Here is a 22,279-nt window from a genome sequence, read left to right on the forward strand (position 1 = left end):
CATTTGTAGTCACACTCTCCACCTATCCTTTATCCCTGGCAAGTATTGATCTGTACTCCATCTCTGTAGTTTGATCTTTTCCACAGTGTCCCATAAATTGAATTATAATATGTATCTTTTGAAGACTGGCTTCTTTTACTCAGCATAATGCTTTTGAGATTCATCAATGTTATGCATGTATCAATAATTCGTTTCTTTTTATTGCTGAGTAGTATTCCACTGTGTGACTATACTACAGTGTTTATTCCTTCACCAATTGGACAGTTGCAGTTTGGGGTAATTAAGAATAGAGTTACTATGAATATTCATTTACAGTTTTTGTGTGAATATAAGTTTTACATTTCTGGGGTAAACACCTAGGAGTGAGATTACTGGGTAGTATGGTAAATGTTTAATTTTGTTAAGAAATTGCCAAACTGTTTTTTAGAGTTTTTTCATTGTAACTAGCAATCTGCGAGAGTTGCCGTTGTTCTACATCCTTCACAACACTTGTCAGTTGTTGGTTTTTATATTTTAGCTGTTCTTAGGTATGTAGTGGTAGTGATTTTGTTTTGAGAATGACTTATGATATAGAGCATCTTTCAAAGGCTAAGTTTGCAATCTCTGTTTTGCCTGTTCTTTTGGATTGAGTTATTTTCTTATTGTTGAGTTTGCATATACTGTCTTCCAAGCTTGAAGCTTCTCTTTACTCTTTTAGCAGTGTCAGGGAACAAGAGTTTTAATTCTGATGGAATCTTACTTAACAGTTTCTCCTTTATGAGTCGTGCTCTTGGATGATACCCAAGAGTGCTCCATCTAACCCAAGATATCAGAGGCTTCTTTGGTTTTCTATAAAAATTTTATAGTTTGATATTGAGAAATGATCCATTTTGAGTTAATTTTTTATAAAGTGAAGTATAAATTGAAGTTCATTTTTTGCATATGGATGTTACGTGAAAATTATACTCATGGAACTTTATTTTATAGTGGTGACTGAATGTTGGCATGGAGAGGTCAGTGTCATTGAAAAATGGATTACCTAGATTTCCTGACAGAAGGTACCAGGATTGGTGAAGTAGAAGCACGAGGGAGGGGAGAAGCGAATATGAAGCCTTTATTAGGGTTTCTGAGGGAAAATCTAGGTAGGACAGGATAAGCAATATAGGATTGTCTAGTTTGAGTTATTCCAGTGGGCTTTGGGGAATAAGGATGGCCTGAAACAGGGAATAGGAATTGGTACCTGACCTGGGATGATTTAGGGCAGAGGAAAATACTGGCTTGGTGTGTGAGAGTTAGAGATGGTTGGAGTTGCATGTGAAAGACATGTGTGTTCCCCAGCTAAGAATTGGCTAGCATTCAGAAGAACAGAAGTCCCCAGTCAGCAAGTTTTTAAAGATATTAAATGATCATAAAATACAGAAAATAAAAAAGGTGATTAATACTTGTTTGCTTGTTCTATTACCATTTGTTGAAGACATTGTATCATCACCAGTGAATCGTCACCATTGAATTGCCTTTGAACCTTTGTCAAAACTCAATTGACCGTATTTTTATAGTTCTATTTCTAGATTCTCTATTTTGTTCTGTGGCTATATAATATATATGTATCCTTTTGTCAGAACACTATTATATTGATTACTGGTGTTGTCTAGCAAAGTCTTAAAATCAGTTACTATAAATCTTCCAGTTTTATTCTTGTCAGAATTGTTTTGAGTATTTAACTCTTATAAAAATGTTAGAATCAGTGTGTCTATATCTACAAAAAAAAAAATCTTGCTGACATTTGAATTGGAATTGCATTAAATTCAGCTTAGGGAGAATTGACTATATATGTATCATCCTAACTATGTATCAGTGCAGTTCAGTCGCTTAGTCGTGTCCGACTCTTTGCGACCCCATGAATTGCAGCACTCCAGGCCTCCCTGTCCATCACCAACTCCCGGAGTTCACTCAGACTCAGGTCCATCGAGTCCATGATGCCATCCAGCCATCTCATCCTCTGTCGTCCCCTTCTCCTCCTGCCCCCAATCGCTCAAACATCAGAGTCTTCTCCAATGAGTCAACTCTTTGCATGAAGTGGCCAAAGTACTGGAGTTTCAGCTTTAGCATCATTCCTTCCAAAGAAATCCCAGGGCTGATCTCCTTCAGAATGGACTGGTTGGATCTCCTTGCAGTCCAAGGGACTCTCAAGAGTCTTCTCCAACACCACAGTTCAAAAGCATCAATTCTTCGGCACTCAGCCTTCTTCACAGTCCAACTCTCACATCCATACATAACTATGTATAGAGTTCTCCAATCCATGAACACAGTATGTGTCTCCATTTATTTAGGTGTATGTTATTTTTAATCAGCACTTTGTAGTTTTTAGCGTTTCTTTCCCATGTTTTGTTAGATTTAAACCTATGTATGTATGTATTTATTTGAGGGGTTCATTGTTAATCTGATATAAATAAGTACATGATATTTGTGTACATGTGTATATATATCTATGCATACACACATGCTTATTTAATTTCAGATTCAGTTGTTCATTGTTACTGTTGAAAAATATGAGTTATTTTCGTATCTTGATCTTGTATTTTGCAACCATGCTAAATTCACTTATTACTTTTAGGAGCTTTTTTTGCAGAATCATAGGGTTTTCTTACATAAAAAAATCATGTTTTCTGCAAATAGGGACAGTTTTCTTTCTTTCCAAACGCTGTTCCTTTTTTTTTTTTTTCTTATTATACTGGCTAGATTTTAAAATTCATTGTTGAGTAGAAGTGGTGAGATAAGACATCTTTGTCTTAATCTTAGGAAGAAAACACTTAGTCTCTCACCATTAAACATGATAGCTGTAGGGTTTTTTAAAATACTTACTTTTAATTAATCTATTTGGCTGCACAGGGTCCTAGTTGCAGCATGAGGGATCCTCAGTCTTCATTGTGGTGTGTTGTTCAGTTGCTAAGTCATGTCTGACTGACTGTGACCCCATGGACTGCAACAAGCCAGGCTTCCCTGTCTTTCACTGTCTCCCACAGTTTGCTCAAATTCATGTCCATTAAGTTGGTGAGTCTGTCTACCCATCTCATCTTCTGCCGCCCTCTTCTCCTTTTGCCTTCAATCATGAGGTATCTTTAGTTGTGGCATGTGAACTCTTAGTTGCGGCAGGTGGGAAATGGTTCCCCTACCAAGGAGCAGACCCAGGCCCCCTGCATTGGCAATGCAGAGTCTTAGCCACTGGGCCACCAGAGAAGTCCTTGTAAGATTTGTTATTTTTTGAAGATACCTTTTATCATGTTAAGGAATTTCAATTTTTTTCTTACTGTTGAGAATTTTGTCATGAAAATATTGGGTTTTGTCATGATTTTTTTGCATCACTTGATGTGATAATAGAGTTTTTCTTCTTCAGTCTGTTAATATGATGAGTTACTTCATAATACTGATACTGATATTTAAGTTTTGATCTATCCTTGCATTCTTGGGATAAGCCACTCTTGTTTGTGACACATTGTTCCTTTTATAAATTGCTGGATTCAATTTGCTGATATTTTGTTTAATAGTTTTTTCTTCTCTGTTTATGAAAGATATTGGTATTATGTTTTTGTTTACTTTTTTTTTTTCCTTATACTGCCTTTATCTGATTTTGGAATCAGGGTAATTCTGACCTCATAAAATAAGTTGGGAAGTGTTGCTTCCTATTTTATTTTCTGGAAGAGATTGTATAGAATTGGTGTTATTTCTTTAAATGTTTGGTGGCATTTCCTGGTGAAAGTAGTTGGCTTGGAGTTTTCATTTTTTTGGAAAATCTTTCCCTGTGTATTCAGTTTCTTTTGATATAGGCCTGTTTGAATTAGTTCTTTTTACGTGGACTTTGGTGGCTTGCGGAGTTAGTTCCACCCTTTCATCTAAGTTACTGTATTTATGTGCATAGTGTTGTTTATGACTCTTGCCTCTCAGTGTCTCATTGAGCTGCAGTGATATCCTCTCTTTCCTCCCTGATGTTGGAAATTTGCGCCTTCTCTCTCACTTCCTCTCTCTTTGGTTAGTCTGCCTAGAGGTTTATAAATTTTGTTGATCTTTTCTGAGCGACAGCTTTAGCTTTCATTGGTTTTTCTCTACTTTTCTTTTTAAATTCTTTTTCTACTTTTTTTTTGTTCCTTTCTGCTTACTTTAGGTTTATTTTGCTTTTAGTTTCTTCAAGGTAGAAACTTAGATTGTTCATCAAGACCTCTCTACTTTTTTAAAATAAATAATGATTTTAATTTCTCTCTAAGCACTGCTTATCTACATCCCACAAATTTTGAATTTGGATTTTCATTTTTATACAATTCAAAATATTTTCTAATTTTCCTCAAGACTTTGATTTTACCTGTGGATATTGTAGAAGCTTGTTTAATTTCTAATTATTTGAGGATTTTCTGGACATTTTCCTGATATTGATTTTTAGTTTAATTCTGTTATAGTGAAACAAATACTTTATCTTGGTACTGTTCATGTATTCACTTCAAAGAATGTATATTCTGCTGTGGTTGGCTGGAGTAACCTATAAATGTAGATTAGTTCCTCTAGGTTTATGGTATTATTTATTTCTTCCATATCCTTGACGATTTACTGTTTCTGTCAATTACTGAGAAAGGAGTTTTGACGTTTTTAGCATACTATATATTTTTAATTCTTTCAGTTTTTCCTTTATATATTTTGAATATCTCAATTGCTTATATACACTAATGATTATTATATATTCTTGGTGAATTGGTCCTTTTATCTTTATGAAATGTGTCTTTTTATCCTGGTAATTTTTCTTGCCTTTTACTCTACATTATTTAATATTTATAGAAGTAGTTAAGGTTTCTTTTGAGCATTTTTAGCATGGTATATCTTTTCCCATTCTTTTACCTTTAACTTAAACATGTATTTTACATGAAGTTATTATAGCATAGTGTTCAGTGTTGACGTTTTAAAAATCTATTTTGATAATCTCCATCTTTTGAGTGGAATGGTTAGACCATTTATATTTAATGTTAAATATATGTGCAAATTTAGGCCTACTATTTTTTGTTTTCTGTTTGTACCTTATGTTTCCCTTCATCTGTTTCTCTTTTGATGCCTTTTTTGTATGAATCGATAATTTTTTAGAATTACATTTTAATTGATCTATTTATTTATTAAAGACTTAATTTAATGTTTTATTTATATATTAGAATTTTAATTTATCTAAAATGATTGTCTAAAGTTTAATTTATTGTATATATTCTATTGGGTCTTTGATTATATCTGTTCATTTGTATAGTGTTTTTTCTTTAAATGGCTGCACTAAGATTATAATGGCTGCATTTTCAGTTTACTTTGAACTAATATTTTACCAAGTTCAAATGGAATGTAAGAACTATACCACCATATAAGTTATTCATTTTTTGTTGTAGTTGATATCTACATACATTGTTGTATGATCTGGATACATTGAAAACCTCACCAGACAAACTTACAATTTTGGTTTTCAAAAGTCTCAAAGTTTAGAGAGTTTAAGAGAATAAAACTAGTCTTTGAATTTATCCAGATATTTACCATTTCTGTTATTATTCTTTCACTCTGAGGTTCCATCTTCTCTCCCGTATAATTTCTCTTTTGTCCAGAGAACTTCTTTTACCATTTATTTTATAGTTGGTCTACTGATGATGAATTCTCTTGGTTGTCTTTCATCTGAGAATGTCTATTTCATCTTCATGCATGAAGGATATTTTCACTGAATTTAGAATTCAGTTCTTTTAACACTTTATTTATAAAAATGTTATTCCACTGCCTCTGGCATCCAGAATTTCTATGCATAGAAACTTGAATCATTGTTGCCCTAATATGGAGCATATTGTTTTTCTTTGTCTGCTTGCAAAAATTTTTCTTTGTCTTTGGGTTTTAGCAGTTTGACTACAATATATTTGGATGTGGCTTTTGTTGAGTTTCTCCTGTTCTTGGATCTACAGATTTAACTCTTTCAATGTGTAAGAAGTATTTGGCTATTTTTCCTTCAGATTTTTTTTTTGGTAACAGTCCCTCGTCTTCTTCAAAGACTCTAAAGACTCAATGACAGACCTTTTGTTATTATCCCACATGTAGGACCTTTTTCCCCCAATTTTTTTTTCTCCTGATTGTTTATGTTGTTCTACTGATCTTTCTTCAAGCTCAGTGACTTTTTTTGTTGTTATCTCCATCTCCATTTTTCCATACAGTCAATCCACTGATTTTTTTTTGTTTGTTTTGGATATTTTTTTAGTAGTAAAATTTCCTCTTGTTTCTTTTTTATATCTTCAAATTCTCTGCTGAGACTTCAGTCTTTCCACATTTTGGTATTGTTGGCCCTTATTTCTTGAAATGTAATAATATCTGCTTTAAAGTCTATGATAATTCGAATAGCTGAGTCATCTCAGTGTTGGTATCTGTTTGTCTTTTTTCTTATGAGTTGTTGAGATTGTCCCGGTTCTTTGTATGACAAGTAATTTTGGATGATATCTTAGGCATTTTCAGTATTACCTTATGTGACTCTGGGTTTTCTTTATAACCTATATTGAATGTTGATTCTTAAAAAATTTAGCAGGCTTTTGATCTGGCTAGGTTCACTCTTTAACTAAAGACTCCCTTCTAGGCCTTCTGGCTGGGAAACTGAAGTCAGCCTAGTCTGCTGCTTTGAGAGCTGAGTTGGGGAAGGATAAAGAGAAAGAAACAACAGGAATTTCAGACTCCTCACTCTTCAGACTACAGTTACAGAAAAGAATTCCCTCAGCTTTAGATGTCTGTTCTGCTGCTACTGCCCTCACTCACACTGCCACAGGACTTCATCTTAGGGCTTGGGGCGAGAGAGAAGACAAACATACAAAAGAAACTAGAGAATTTCCCCAACTCTTTCAGTCACATATATTTGAGTAGGAGTAGTGTACTGACTGGGAAATACTAGCAGGAAAAAAATAATAGGAAGCATACCACGGATTGGTCAGAACTTGATTTGTAGTTTGTTTCCACAATCTACTTGCTGCCATTTACTTTTCAGAGCCCTCAGATAGCTAATCCCATGCATTCTGTCCAGGGTTTTTAGGGAAACTGAGAGACTTTGGAAGTGAGATTATTCCATTTGAATCACAAACCTTCCTTATAATATTTCTGGGTGTTTAAAATTGTATCTCATTTATTTATCAAATTCTGATTAATATGTGGTTAATTTACAGAGTCAATTTTAATAAAAATATTTAAAAGAATTACAAAATCCCAGGATTCAAAATTCCTGTGTAAGTTATTTAAGCCGACTTTTTACCTTTCACAAGTCCCTTTACCTCAAACAATAGCTAATGATAGTTAAGATTATGTGTTTGCCAGTGTATTGAGCTGTTTGTCTTCATTAACTCATTTAACTACCACAAATCATATTGGGTAACTATAATTGTTTTAAGCTCCATTTTACTGATGAGGAAACTAAAGTTTAGAAAATCTTTCTTCTTCAAGTGTATTCCTTGTACCAGTCACATTCTCATTACTTTGGAAGTACTATGAGGAATGCAGAATTTTGGATTTCAGTGTAGACTTTTGATATCAGAATCTGTATTTTGAACAGGATCCCCTACAAGATTTATTGCACATTAACTTTTTTGGAAACAAATGTTTAATGTAGTTATAAACAACTTGATATCAAAGTCACCCACCATATAAGTTGGAAAGCCAGACTTGAAGAATGACTTCAGAGCTGGTGCTTCTAAATACTATGCTATCTTGCCGTGAATGATTACGCAGCCTGGATTTGAACAACTCCAGAATTAGTATGACATGTATATTGAGCTTTAAAAAAAAAATCTGTTTTCTTGTAGACCTTTCAAGTTGTGCTGTATTGATATAATCCCTCTTCCACAAGATATCACTTTAAATATCTCTCCCTGGATTTTTTTTCAGACTAAATACCCTCAAATCTGACTACTGCATATAACATAGTTTTGAGTTCTCTCATGAGCTTAATCTTGTTTGTCTGCCTCCATCTAAAAAAGTGATGCTGTTTGGTGATCCAACAATTATGATTTCTTTTAATTTGATGTGATATAAATAAGAAGTTACCTAATTTTGTTGGAGAAGGAAATGGCAACCCATTCCAGTATTCTTGCCTGGAGAATCCCATGGAGCCTGGCAGACTGCAGTCTATGGGGTCGCAAGAGTTGGACCTGACTGAGCAACTAAGTACACAATTTTGAATATAACATTTGTATTTGTTAATGCCTATCGTTCAATTGCTAAGTTATGCCCAACTCTTTATGACCCCATTGACTGTAAATGCCAGCCTCCTCTGTCTGCCAGTATCTCTTGGAGTTTGCTCAAATTCATGTCCATTGAGTCAGTGATGCCATCTAACCATCTCATCCTCTGCTGCACCCTTCTCTTTTGCCTTTAATCTTTCTCAGCATCAGGGTCTTTTCCAGTGAGCCACCTGTTTGCATTAGGTGGCCAGAGATTTGGAGCTTCAGCTTCAACATCCGTCCTTCCAATGAATATTCAGGGTTGATTTCCTTTAGGATTGACTGGTTTGATCTCCTTGGAGTCTAAGGGACTCGGTAGGGTCTCTTCTCCAGCACCACACTTTGAAAGTATCAGTTCTTTGGCGCTCAGCCTTCTTTATTGTCCTACTCTCAACACCCATACTTGACTACTGGAAAAACCATAGCTTTAACTATATGGACCTTTGTCAGCATAGTGATGTCTCTGCTTTTTATAGCACTCTAGGTTTCTCATAGCTTTTCTTCCAAGGAACAAGCGTCTTTTAATTTCATGCCTGCAGTCACCATCTGCAGTGATTTTGAAGCCCAAGAAAGTAAAATCTGTCACTGTTTCCACTTTTTTCCTTTCTATTTGCCATGAAGTGTTGGGACCAAATGCCATGCTCTTAGTTTTTTAAATGTTGACTTTCAAGCCAGCTTTTTCACTCTCCTCTTTCACCCTCATCAAGAGGCACTTTAGTTCCTCTTCACTTTGTGCCTTTAGAGTTGTAATATGCATGATGATACCACTATTGTTATTGCCTACTATTTATTTAAAAGAAATATACCACAGATACCCGCTCTCAAGGAGTTTTAGCATTTATCTAGGGAGAGAGAATTAATACATCTGAAAAATTGTAGAGCAGTAGTTATCCATGTATAAAGTAGACTTTGAGGTACAAGTTCCCCAAACTTGAACAAATACACAAACTCCTGAAAATCACTATAGCATATAATGTATAGTCTGTTTATGGGAAGTTTCTCCCTATATATATTTGTGAGCAGAATTTCTTATTACTGGGGTTCTTTTGAACTGGTTTAATCGGTTTTACTCCTTCTCTATGACATAATTCACATGCAAATCTAAGCAGATACCAAATCCAGCATTCAGTTCTTGAATGTAGGTGCTTTTCCCCCAAGGTAACAGCCATAATTTTCTCAGATTTCTTTGTTTTCTTCTCCATCAGAGAAGAATTGGGGGATTTTTGGTGACTATTTTGGATCACCATCTCTCAAATTGTTTTCAAAAGAATTTTGTTCTCACTCTAGAATCTATTATTATTACATCTATCATTGAAAAGAAAACAAAGTCATCTGAAATATAAAGATGCTGGACACTCAGTTATATTCACTCACTATCTTAAGGAAAATACATAAATCAGTCCCAGAAAAATTGTAAGTTACATCATAAACATCAAGAATTACTCTGTATTGAATTAGGAAATGTTGAAGGATATGAGATGTAGGATAATTACATTACTTAGGGCATTTCCAGGCGGTCGAGTGGCTAGGACTCTGTGCTTTCCCTGAGGAGGGAAATGAGTTCAATCCCTGGTCTAGGAACTAAGATCCTGGAATACATGTATCTTGGCCCAAAAAAATTGCATTACTAAGTGAGAACAAGGAGAAATGACCAAACCAATTACCAAAGGCCTAATTAAATTAACGGACTTTGAAGGATGGGAAACATTAGCACAAGAGGTTTTCCTTTCCTTTGAAAGAATATTCATGAAAATTTTATCTTTTTAAAAAATGTAGGACAGAAATATTGAACAAAAAATTTTAGATTATTGCTAATGTATATGAGAGAAACTTTTCCCATTGATTGGAAATTATGAAATACTCTATTTCAGCAACTCTCAGAAAAATTTGTGCTAATCTGTATGCCCATGGAGTAACTAAAGATTAAATGTAGATGATGAAAGCTGGGCATAGAGTTGAAAATCCTCTGTTCTTGAGTGAGCAGTAACAGAAAACATGCAGGATTTCAGTATGGCCTTGACTGATAACACTTTCTACTATTATTCATTTGGTCATTTACCCTTTATGAAGCACTTAGGCCACTGTGCTGTTATTCATTGGGGACCTAGAAGAAAAGGACAAAGTCCCAGACTCAGGAGGGGATTAGGGGACAAAAAGATCTTAGAGACATGATTTTTGAAGTACCCATGAGCCACCCCAGTGAAGATTCCCAGCAAGTCCTGCAGGATCTACCCCATGGGGACTCCAATCTTCAGCATTTCTGTTAGGTGAGGGAGAAGACTGACTAATTTAGGGAAAAGAGATTTTAAGATTGGACTTCTGGTAAATATAAGGCTTTATTTATAAGTACCCATAGACAAACATCGGAGAAGGCAATGGCAACCCATTCCAGTACTCTTGCCTGGAAAATCCCATGGGCGGAGAAGCCTGGTAGGCTACAGTTCATGGGGTTGCTAAGAGTTGGACAGGACTGAGCGACTTCAGTTTCACTTTTCACTTTCATGCGTTGGAGAAGGTAATGGCAACCCACTCCAGTGTTCTTGCCTGGAGAATCCCAGGGACGGCGGAGCCTGGTGGGCTGCCATCTATGGGGTCTCACAGAGTCGGACACGACTGAAGCGACTTGGCAGCAGCAGCAGCAGCATAGACAAACATTAAGTGGATGAGTTGATTGATTATGCCTGTGTATTTATTTGACGTTTTTTAATTATTAGTGTTTCTAACTAGATTCATAAAGTTTATTAAAAAGTATTAAAAATGGACATACAATTACCTTTAGGATCAAGAGAGTTCAGTTCAGTTTACCATTAACCAGAGAATTCCCAGTTATAGCTAATTGTTGGACTTAAACTTTACCATCCACAATTTGAATGTCCTATGTTACTTGAAGGAGGAACAAGTGATTCTATTATGTGCACTTTTCAAATACTATTTATGCTGACTCCTAGTTATCCTTGGAGAATGCCTATCTACCTTGGAAAGGACTTAGAGTCTAATCAAAAGTTCAACATATCATCTGGTAATCAAAAGAGATGAAGAGGAAACATGGCAGTCTTTGAAATAACATTAAGCTGATCGAAATTTGGCATTCATTCACATTTCCCGCACAGAAGTGGGAGTGGCATTTAGAAAAGTCAGATCGTGTTATAAATTCTGTGCTGTGCTGTATGTTGTATTTGGTCGCTCAGTCATGTCTGACTCTTTGCAACCCCATGGACTGCAGCCTGGAAGGCTCTGACCATGGGGATTTTCCAGGCAAGAGTACTGGAGTGGCTTGCCATACCCTCCTCTAGGGGATCTTCCCAACCCAGGGATCGAACCCAGGTCTCCCACACTGCAGGTGGATTCTTTACCGAACTGAGTCACCAGGGAAGCCTCCACTGGTTTCCTGTTGTACCTTACCTTGGTTTAGATGCCGTCTTCCCTGTTTGGCTTTATCTCAAAGTGAAACTCCACACTGACCTTTCATCTGTTTCTTGCGCATGACAGGTTCGTTCGTACTCACTTTTGCCCTAGGGTCTTTGCACTATCTCTTCTGTTTGTATTGATTTTCTCCCTGGAACTTCTCAGTGGTTCTCTGTTATATCAGGTCCAGTTCAGACACTACCTCCTCAGAGAGTCGTTCACCAAACTGTCATATCAAAAGTACCCTTTTGCAAACACATAGCTGATCATATTCCATAACCTGACAATCTTATATCATGTTTGTAGCAGTTTTCAGTACCAGAAATTATCTTACTTAATTTGTCCTCTGTCTTCAACCCCCACCCTCAGGAAAATGCAAACTCTTATATGAGGACTGGGATTTCATCTATTTATTTGCTGTAATATACCCAAAACTTGGATTTTTATGCACATGAGAGTAGTTAATTCATGTACAGTTCTCAAGATGGACCTGGTATATTATAAACACTCTGTCTGCTTATTTCTTTTTTTGTTCCTATAAGTGGCAGTCGTGACAGTAGGCATGTTAGGCATTTGTAGAAATTCAATGGAATAATTATTTTGAATAGATTCAAGATAGTACCTAATTATAAAAACTGAGTGCTGTAGGACACATTATAAGTATAAAGCATTTCTATTTTTATAGGATTGAAGAAGTGAAACTCAAAATAATAGTGCTCTGATTGGAATTTTTCCTCCATGTTTTTCAGTGTAGACAGTTATGGTCAGACCATCAGAGTACAAAGCTGGGATCATCAGAAACACATCCATCTCCTAAAATTGTGAACCTGTAGGGACATGGGTTGTGTTTTTAAAACCTTTCAGATTAAAGCCAGCTTTGCTGGAAATGATTGCTCCTAGATACTTGATTAAAACTACTGTCCGCGCCCCTCCGCCCCAATTTAGTCCTTGTACAAAGTCAGGTGACATAGTGTGCTCATGATGATATTCACTGTTGAATTCTTCACTGTGTGGCCTTTTTCTTGGTACTGTTACTTGAAATAAATGTGTATGTACATAGCATTCTCTGTAGCATGACTCTTTCACCTTTTTGTTTTGTTTTGTTTGTGACCATAGGTAACAGTTAACCTCTTCCAGATGCAGCACCTGCAGGCTGCCTCCCTCTCAAGCAATTTGCAGTCTCTCTGTGATAGTGCCAAACTCTATGACCCAGGCCAAGAGTACAGTGAGTTTGTCAGGGCCACACATTCAGCTGAAGAGGAGAAAGTTGATGGGTGAGAATTAACATATAGAAGAAATTATTTCTAGATATAAAATCTTTATTGCTGAGTTTACTATCTGGTGTCAGGTGGTGTCGTTTCTAACACTGACAGCATTGACTTTGAAACTTTCTGAATTTTTAAAATATTTAAGATGTAATTGACTTAGAGTAAAGCTTTCCCTTTTGACACAGAGCTATTTGAGATTTAGAAATCCACACAGGTTATACTTGAAAAGTTTAACCATGTTATGAATAATTGACTGTATTTTTGCCCCTCTTTTTCAAGTTTCAACTGTAATAAATAAAAATGATTAATAAGTTTTGTTCACATCTTTTAAGAAGTTCAACTGTATAATATGTTTCTTAATATTTAGTTTATTTAATTACTCTGTTCATTAAATTAACAGATATTTCTGAAAATAAAATGGGCTTATGATTTGTCATTTTTCTGTATGAAGAATGTTATTTGGGTTTTCTTAGGAATGTAAATAAACAATTAAGCAGTCCTCCCATTTCTGGATACGGACCTTCTGACTCTCTAGAAGACGTCGCACGCCTTCCTGACAACTCTAATAAGGCTGAGGAGGACAGATGCTCTACCAGTGCAGACATGACAGGTAGCTTTCACACTGAAAAGGAGCTAATTCATGAAAGCCACAATTGTTTAAATGTGATCGTTAAATGAGTTGCAGGTCTGGAATTTAAAAATCAGGCCTTGAATTATAACCTTATGAAGCTTTAGTCATAGTTGTGAGCACTGTGCCTGTCAGCTGTATCACACTGTAGAGAAGTTTGACTTGTCTCGTTTTAAATAATGTCAGTATTTTGCCTTATGAAATTCATCTGTAGCCAAGTTTGACTTTAAATATTTTTTTCTTAAAGGTCCATCTTTTCTAAGGTCATGGACATTTGGAATGTTTAGTGATTCTGAGAGCACTGGGGGAAGCAGTGAATCTAGATCTCTGGATTCTGAATCTATAAGTCCAGGTACATAAGTATTAAGTCTGGAGTGAAAATTCAGTGAAAGATGAAAATATTCCTTTTTGGGGATATCTTAGCTACTTTATTTCCTTTTTCTTTTTTTTAAATTGAAGTATAGTTAATTTGCAATATTGTGTTAGTTTTAAATGTCCAGCAAAGTGAATAGGTTATACATATATTTAGGTATATATCTACATACTTTTTGGATTCCTTTCCATTATAGTTTATTACAAGATACTGAATATAGTTCATTGTGCTATACAGTAAATCCTTGTTGTTTATAACTATCTTATTTTTATAATGAACTGTCCCATAGAGAGAAATATGTACAGTTTAAATAAAAATCATAGAACAAACCCATATATATTCAACACCTAGCCTAACAAAACATTATGAGTATATTAGAAGGCCCCTGTGTATACCTCCTTGATAACCTTGCCTGTCACTCACCAGATGAACCATCATCCTGAATTTTGTTTATCTTTCCCTGGCTACTTTAAATATTTCAGTATTCATGTAGTTGAGCTTTGCCCTCTTTGGAATATTAGGCAGACAGAATCATATTGTTCTTTTGTGACCTCTTTTATGAATTCTGAGATTCCTATTGATGTGCGAGAAACTGTCTTTTATTTTATGCTATATGCTGTATAGTTTTCCATTTTGTGAACATAATTTATCTTCTATCTTTTGGGTTGTTTTGTAGTTAATCACTGTAATGAGTCATAAAATGAATACCAGTTCTTGTGCCTGTGATAACTTACTCATTTTTTATAAATGTGCTTTAAGGTACTTTGATAAAGATAATCTCATCCTCTTTAGAGAGGCAGAATAGATGTTTTGAATTCTCTCTTAATGGCTTCAAAGAGAATGACTTGTAATACAGCTAGCAAGAGAAGAATGGGTCATTTGAACCCTTGAGGTTATTGCTTGCCATGTTCTTTCTCCTTCACTCTTCTACCAAAGACTGCTCCAATCCTGTTCTTCCTGGCTAAGTTTCTTTCTCCTAGGATCTTGGCATTCCAGGAGATATGTTATAGGATTTAACCTTCCTCAAAATAAAAGACTAATGACTATTTCTTTGGTGTTCTACATAGTTCAGAAATTTTATTCATGTAAATATATCTTTGACTTTAAAGTTAGAAATGACTTCTGTGCAGCACTGAGGTTTACAGGCAGGTTGTCACCAACTAGTTTGAGGCCTACTTTAAAATTATTGCTGTTCAGGAACACTTTGGAGATGTGAGACTGACTAACTAACTGAATATTTATAATTAGCTTTATAAAAACAGGTTCTAGCTATTCCCATAAATTTAGACTCAGTCTAGAGCAAGCCCTAAATTATTTGGAATCCTGTAAGACTTCATGTGATAAAGATGAAAACTTGGAACCTGGTCACATGATAAATGGGTAAAGACCCAAGGATGCATAGCCTTGTGACAGCCATCCTCAGACACTGGAAGTGGAAAGGGATGAGAGTCAGAGTGCTTTGTGAGAAGACATGTGACCTGGGCTGGGATTTATAAGTGGTAGGTTTCTGCTCAGTAATGAAAGGAAGTCATTTTACAATTGCTGCTGCTGCTGCTGCTGCTTAGTTGCTAAGTCGTGTCTGAGTCTTTGCCACCCCATGAATTGGGTGTTTCCCATCGGGTTCCTCTGTCCTTGGGATTTATCAGGCAAGAATACTGAAGTGGGTCGCTATTCCCTATTCCAGGGGATCTTCCCGACCCAGGCGTTGAAACTCTATCTCCTGCTTGGCAGGGGGATTCTTTACCACTGAACCACCTTGGAAGCCCTTGTTTTACAGTTATAGTAGTTTTAAAATGAACATGTGGCTTCATGATCTCTTAGTCATTTGGGGACACATTCAAAAGAAAAACTAGATGACCACCTTTTAAGCATAGTTTGAAGAGGGGAAGGAATCTTTTGAGAGAGAGGAAGTGGTTTAAATAATTAGTGAAGTACATTCTAACTCTGAGCTGAAGACTCTTAAAGCCGTGAGTTAAATGTAAACTTCCACTTAGAGACAGCCCTGTTTGTAGGGTCAGCACGGAGCAAATAAACCTCATTACCTGGTTGGGCTGCTTCCAAACACGCTTTGAGACAACTGGCAGGTTCCTTGGCTGACAACTTATGTCATGAACTCTTAGCTGCTGGCCAGGATCGTTGTTCCTGGTTCCCAGGCTCCTGTCTTACTAGCAACATAAATGTGATGGTACTGTTATATTGCTGTGTTTGTAGATTTTTGTATATTTTATTATAGAAAGCTTTAGGGTACACTATATTTCTTTATCAATTCAACAAACAAGTAATGGCAGCTTTACTGTTCTGCCAGCTATTCTGTCAGATATTAGATATAAGGCTTGAATAGAAAATACTCTTTATTCTTGTAGAGTTTATAATCTCTAACATTGTCAGAAGTTGACAGTTGAGGTCTCATTGGAATGTGTGACCCTCAGTTTGTTTTAGATTTATTTGGAAAAGTCAGATTTGGCTCATTCTCTTTTGTTCTCAGTAATAAGTATTAGGATCCTGTGTATCCACAGTCTGAATGTTGATATTGTAGCTAATAAAATAGCATGACTTGCGTTATTCAAAAAATGCTGTCATCACCCATTCCTTAAACTCTCAATGACTTTCCTTTTAGGAGACTTTCATCGAAAACTTCCCCGAACCCCATCCAGTGGCACCATGTCTTCTGCAGATGATCTGGATGAGAGAGAGCCGCCCTCCCCTTCAGAAGCTGGTATTGCTCTCACCTGAATCACATTTCCCCTAAACTAGCTGAATCAGTAGCACTGCATGATATTAGGAAGAAGTAGTATGGTTTAAAGAATTACTTTACTGTGTATTAAACAAAAGGCATTATATTGACTTAGATATATCCCAACAAGTTATTTATGAGTTCATAGTGTATTAATCAAATGTTACAAATAAAAATATAAGAATAAGCAGGAAAACTATTAGAGCTAAAATGTGTTGGTGTGATGCTCAAATAGGCTAGATATTTTTAAAAATATATATTTATTTATTTTTGGCTACATTGGGTCTTAGTTGTGGTATGTGGGCTTGGTAGTTGCCCCACAGCATGTGGAATCTTAGTTCCCCCAACCAGGGATCAAACCTGCATCCCCTGCATTGGAACACAGATTCTTAATCATTGGACCACCAGAGAAGTCCAATAGGCTAGATATTTTTATCTTTTAGAAACTTTATAGCGACTTAATTGTTCAGAGTGTACAGAAGAAATTCTGTTCCTGAGAATTTCTATATGAGAAAATCCTCTTCAAAAGAAATAGTGTAAGAAGCTAGGCAGGAAAAGTAAATAAAATACACGTACTTCTTGAGGGCAGGGAAACCTATGTATATGGAAGGACATAAAAGAGCAGTCAGTTACGTTAATGGCTTCACTTGAGACCTCCAGATACTTATTTTGGCATCATTTTCTAAAATAATACATAATACCTGACCTCTGGTAGGATATTTATAGATAACTACTATTATCTATAATTTTATAATAAATCAAGTATAGCTTTATCTTTAATGCAAATAATCCTGACACACTAAACTCACAGAGCTAGTTTTCTTCCAAACTTTTATAAGGTCCTTCTCTAAGAATGTAATGGTGCCTGTGAAATGAAGGTCTTGTTAATAACTGTAAATCTTCTAATTCTGGAAACCTTGTGCCATGGTATTTTAGAAGTATGTTATTGGTTTGATGATGATTTTTACTCATAGCTTAAATGTTTGATGAATGTGTGCCTTATAGGGGATGTGTACATTGGATGCTTATTTTGATGTTACAGACTAAAGTCATAACTTTTTGTAATCTTATTTAAAAATCTTTTAAAGTGTAGTATCATGTGGTATAATTTTTTCTGTCTTGCTAACCATTCTTGTATACTACCCTGCTTCTGTTGGAAGGACCCAATTCTCTTGGAACATTTAAGAAAACGTTGATGTCAAAGGCAGCTCTCACTCACAAACTTCGCAAACTGAGATCCCCCACCAAGTGCAGGGATTGTGAAGGCATTGTGGTATTCCAGGGTGTTGAATGCGAAGAGGTAAGACCTTTCTGAAATTATATTAGCCCTTTTATCCTTTTTGCTTTATACTTTTTTGTTATTAATTTTACCAGTTAAGATCTTTTGCAAATGTATTTAAAAAAAATTGAACCACAGTGTTCCTTCTATAATTTTATATTTTATTTTGCTATCAAATGTATTTCAAACCCAAGTAATACCTTTTAAACTCATTTTTGTTATTTTATCACTCTACCTGTAGTTTGTCCTTTTGTGAACAGATTTAAGGTGAATTAACCATTTTAAACTGTCATTTTCTTGTAGTGTCTCCTTGTTTGTCACCGAAAGTGTTTGGAAAATTTAGTCATCATTTGTGGTCATCAGAAACTTATGGGGAAAATGCACTTATTTGGAGCAGAGTTCACACAAGTTGCAAGAAAGGAACCAGATGGCATCCCTTTTGTACTCAAAATGTGTGCCTCAGAGATCGAAAATAGAGCCTTGAGTCTACAGGTACATTATAATTTTTAAAGTTAATAATTTTAAAGCATAAATGTGATTTGTTCTAGTCATAAGGATACACTAAGGAGAACAATGCTCTCAGTTTTTACTAAGTAACTGAATTTATTCAGATTTATTTGAAAAATATTACCTTATTTGGTCCTAGTTTTTTCCCTAAAATATTAATAAGAATCAAAGTATGTTTAGCTATATGCATTTAACCATTTGTACTGAAGCAGAATATTTTGCAAAATTTTTTCTCTTTTCTCAAGGGAATTTATCGTGTATGTGGAAACAAAATCAAAACTGAAAAACTGTGTCAAGCCTTGGAAAATGGAATGCACTTAGTAGACATTTCAGAATTTAGCTCACATGATATCTGTGATGTCTTAAAATTATACCTTCGACAGGTAAAGTTTTTACCATTGACACTTACCATTAAATAGAGCAAAAATACAATTTGCAATTTGCTGATAGTGTTTGCTGCACACATTTTTCATTGATATAAACCATATCAATATCTTTCCAATTATTAAAGTACAGATCAAAGAGTGTATAAAATGTATGTACAATTTAAAGACCCATAATAATAAAAATCCTCATTTTCCATCACTTAGCTCCTTAAAATAGAATATTCCTGTACTTTGTAGAAGGCCCCTATATGCCACTCCACAGTTGCAGCCCGCAGCTCTACCCAGTGGTGTTTTGTAACAGTGTTAATACCTCCCTGTCTTTTCTTAACTGTTTTAATACCTGTTGTGTATTCCTAAATATTGTTCATATATTTAGGAATAGTGGTTTAGCCACAAAGTTGTGTCCAACTCTCCAGGCTGCTCTGCCCGTGGGATTTCCCAAGCAAGAATACTGGAGTGGGTTGCCATTTCCTTCTCCAAGGAGAATCTTCCCAATCCAGGGATCAAACCCAGGTCTCCTGCATTGAAGGCAGATTCTTTACCAACTGAGCCACAAGGGAAGCCTCACAATATATATACAACAGAATGTATCAAGTTCTAGAAAACTGAGTAGAAAGCATAAATCTAACTGTTTAAGGAAAGCTTACTATTCACACTGTTATATGAAGGATTCAGTAGTGGTTTGGCTTTAGTTTCACTGGTATTTTAAAATAGCTATTGGGGGAGGTTAGTGATCGAGGTGTGAATGCACTCAGGGAACACGAAGTTCACTATGGTTGGGGCATCAGTCAGGGATATCCTGTAAGCTTAGTACTGCAGGTTCAGCAGGAATGTGGTCAGCAGTGAAGTGCTTTATATTTTCTCTTTGTGCTCACTCTTGTACACGCTTGTTGCAGGAGTAGGTCCTGCTGTGGTGGATTAAGTGGCCATAGTGTCTCAGGCAGTAGCTCATGGAAGGGTTGCAGGAAGAATCAGCACTTTGTCATGATAAGCCAAGTTCAAAAGATCTGGGCCGGGGCCAGCTGCATTCAGTCCTTGGGTAAAGCTCTGTCCTTGAGTGAAAATGAAGACAGTTGCAGAGAGCATAGTAATGTTGGTCCGCAACGTGTCCATCTCAGGAGCTCTGTTCTTCTGGGTCCTTTTTAATATGGGAAGAGCTGTCATCCTGGGATCTCTCTTCTCCACTCTCTTCTGTGAGGAACACCTGTCTTCTGTGTCATGTCTTCTTGTTTTTAATTTATTCTCCTGTTTTGGGCAGGGCCATCCTGGAGCAAAGTGAACTAAGACTAAACATTTGAAACTGTTTTATCTGTAAATGTCTTTACTTTGCTTCCTTGAATAAGAATGGAAGAGTGGGTAGTAAGGAAGGTTATAATATTATAGGCTGGAAATTATTTTTCTTTGGAAATTTGAAGGCATTTTTTAAAATTGTTTTCTTTGAAGCCTAAAATCCTTCTCATTCCTGACTATTTATATGTAGCCTATTGTTTTCACTCTGAAAACTTGTAGAATCTTTTGCTATCTACTATCCTCAAATTTCACAGCCTATGCCTTGATATGGGTGTATTTTCATCCACTCTTTCAGGCACTCCACAGTTTCTGTCATTCTGCTTAGTTGTTCTTTAGTTCGTGGAACTTTGATTTTCTTGCTCTATTTCTCCCCTCTATTTCCTCTGTGTTTTTTTTTCTGGAACTTGCATTTGGATACAACTTGCATTGGTTCTCTAGCTTCCTTCCCTTTTCCCTATTCTTTCTTTCTTTTGTTTTTGTTTTCTTTTAATTCTGTCTAAAAAATTCCCTCAGCTTTATCTTGCATTCCTACTGTAAACTATTTCATTTCTGAGATCATGTGTTAATTTCCAAGAATTCTACTTTTTTGTCCCTTTTATAGCATTCTTTTTATTTTATTGAATGCAGTATTTCTTCTACCTGAAATATTCATAGTTTTTTTTTTTTAAAGAATTTTTTCTCTTCTCAGCTTCTAGCCCATCCTATAGAAATATAATATGGGCTTTATATGTAATATTTAATTTTCTAGTAGCCACATAAAAAGAAACAGAGAAGTTAAATTTTAATATTTCATTTAACAAATGGAAAGTATCTGAGCATCTAATGAGTAATTTTAAATAATTAATGAAATATTTACCTTTTGTGGAGTTTACTGGGTCTTTGAGATCTGGTGTGTATATTTCACTTAGAGCTCATGTCAGTTTGGAACAGCCATATGTCCCCTGCTCCGTAGCCATAATTGACTAGCAGCCACAATATTGACAGCAGAGTTGTAGGCCTTTGAGTTGGTTTTTTCCTATTTATTTTTATTTCTGTCTTCTATAGTTATCTCCTTAAAATGAAAGCTTTGGGAATTGAAATCTCTCTGGAAGCTTTTTTAATTGTGAACTATTTTAAAGATTTTATTGAAGTATCATTGATCTACAATGTTGTATTAATTTCTGCAAAGTGATTCCGTTTTTACATATATATATATGTATATATTCTTTTTATATTCTTTTCCATTATGGATTATCACAGAATATTGAATATGGTTCCCTGTGCTACTGTCTGGAAACTCTTGAATACATGAAGACTTTGAAGATTTTGAACTTTACTGTAGTGAGTGTAGTGTTATCTAAGAGGGCTGTTTGGGAAACACCTGGCATTCGTATGTCTAGGTCTTTGCTTGTGGGCTAATCTAATAGCACAGATAAGAGTCTTTCCCTGCCTATGGGTATGGTTCCAGAACTCTGGGAGCCTAGTTAGGTAAGAAGGCTTCAGCATGCATACAGTCACTAAATCCTTATTTAAGGAGTTACCCACCTGTTCCTTATGCTTGGCATTACCCTTCCAGAGACCCTCTGTTTTACACTGCCCAGAGAAGAAATTTCCAGTCTTCTGAGGTTGCTCAGGAGCATGAACTAGAGATAAAGATCTAGAATTCTAATGCTTTTTGGATAGCTCATGCTTCACCCAAATTAGAGGACCTAGTCTGACAATCCCTGAGTCTCCTTCAGTTCAGCTCAGTCGTGTCTGACTCTTTGCGACCCCATGGACTGCAGCACGCCAGGCCTCCCTGTCCATCACCAACTCCCGAAGTTTACTGAAAATCATGTCCACAGGGTCGGTGATGCCATCCAACCATCTCATCCTCTGTTGTCCCCTTCTTCTCCCGCCTTCAGTCTTTCCCAGCATCAGGGTCTTTTCAAATGAGTCAGCCCTTCACATCAGGTGGCCAAAGTATTGGAGTTTCAGCTTCAGCATCAGTCCTTCCAATGAATAGTTGGGACTGATTTCTTTTAGGATGGACTGGTTGGATCTCCTTGCAGTTCAAGGGACTCTCAAGAGTCTTCTCCAACACCACTGTTCAAAAGCATCAGTTCTTCGGCGCTCAGCTTTCTTTATAGTCCAACTCTCACATCCATACATGACTACTGGAAAAACCATAGCTTCAACTAGACAGACTTTTGTTGGCAAAGT

At 36.0% G+C, this 22,279-nt stretch overlaps 1 protein-coding gene across 2 annotated transcripts in view; it reads left to right on the plus strand.

Annotated features, from left to right (window-relative positions):
- The window catches only part of ARHGAP29 (Rho GTPase activating protein 29), a 79,456-nt gene that overhangs the window by 47,598 nt on the left and 9,579 nt on the right, over window positions 1-22,279 (plus strand). For both annotated transcript variants that reach the window (XM_040232272.1, XM_040232273.1), the window contains exons 13-19: window positions 12,750-12,907; window positions 13,375-13,511; window positions 13,777-13,881; window positions 16,520-16,618; window positions 17,797-17,936; window positions 18,219-18,407; window positions 18,668-18,805. In XM_040232272.1, the coding sequence (XP_040088206.1) occupies window positions 12,750-12,907; window positions 13,375-13,511; window positions 13,777-13,881; window positions 16,520-16,618; window positions 17,797-17,936; window positions 18,219-18,407; window positions 18,668-18,805 (966 nt within the window). The remainder of the gene's footprint in view (window positions 1-12,749; window positions 12,908-13,374; window positions 13,512-13,776; window positions 13,882-16,519; window positions 16,619-17,796; window positions 17,937-18,218; window positions 18,408-18,667; window positions 18,806-22,279) is intronic.

This window comes from Oryx dammah, unplaced genomic scaffold (genome assembly GCF_014754425.2).
Source record: "Oryx dammah isolate SB20612 unplaced genomic scaffold, SCBI_Odam_1.1 HiC_scaffold_28, whole genome shotgun sequence".
In the NCBI taxonomy this organism is placed as follows: domain Eukaryota; kingdom Metazoa; phylum Chordata; class Mammalia; order Artiodactyla; family Bovidae; genus Oryx; species Oryx dammah.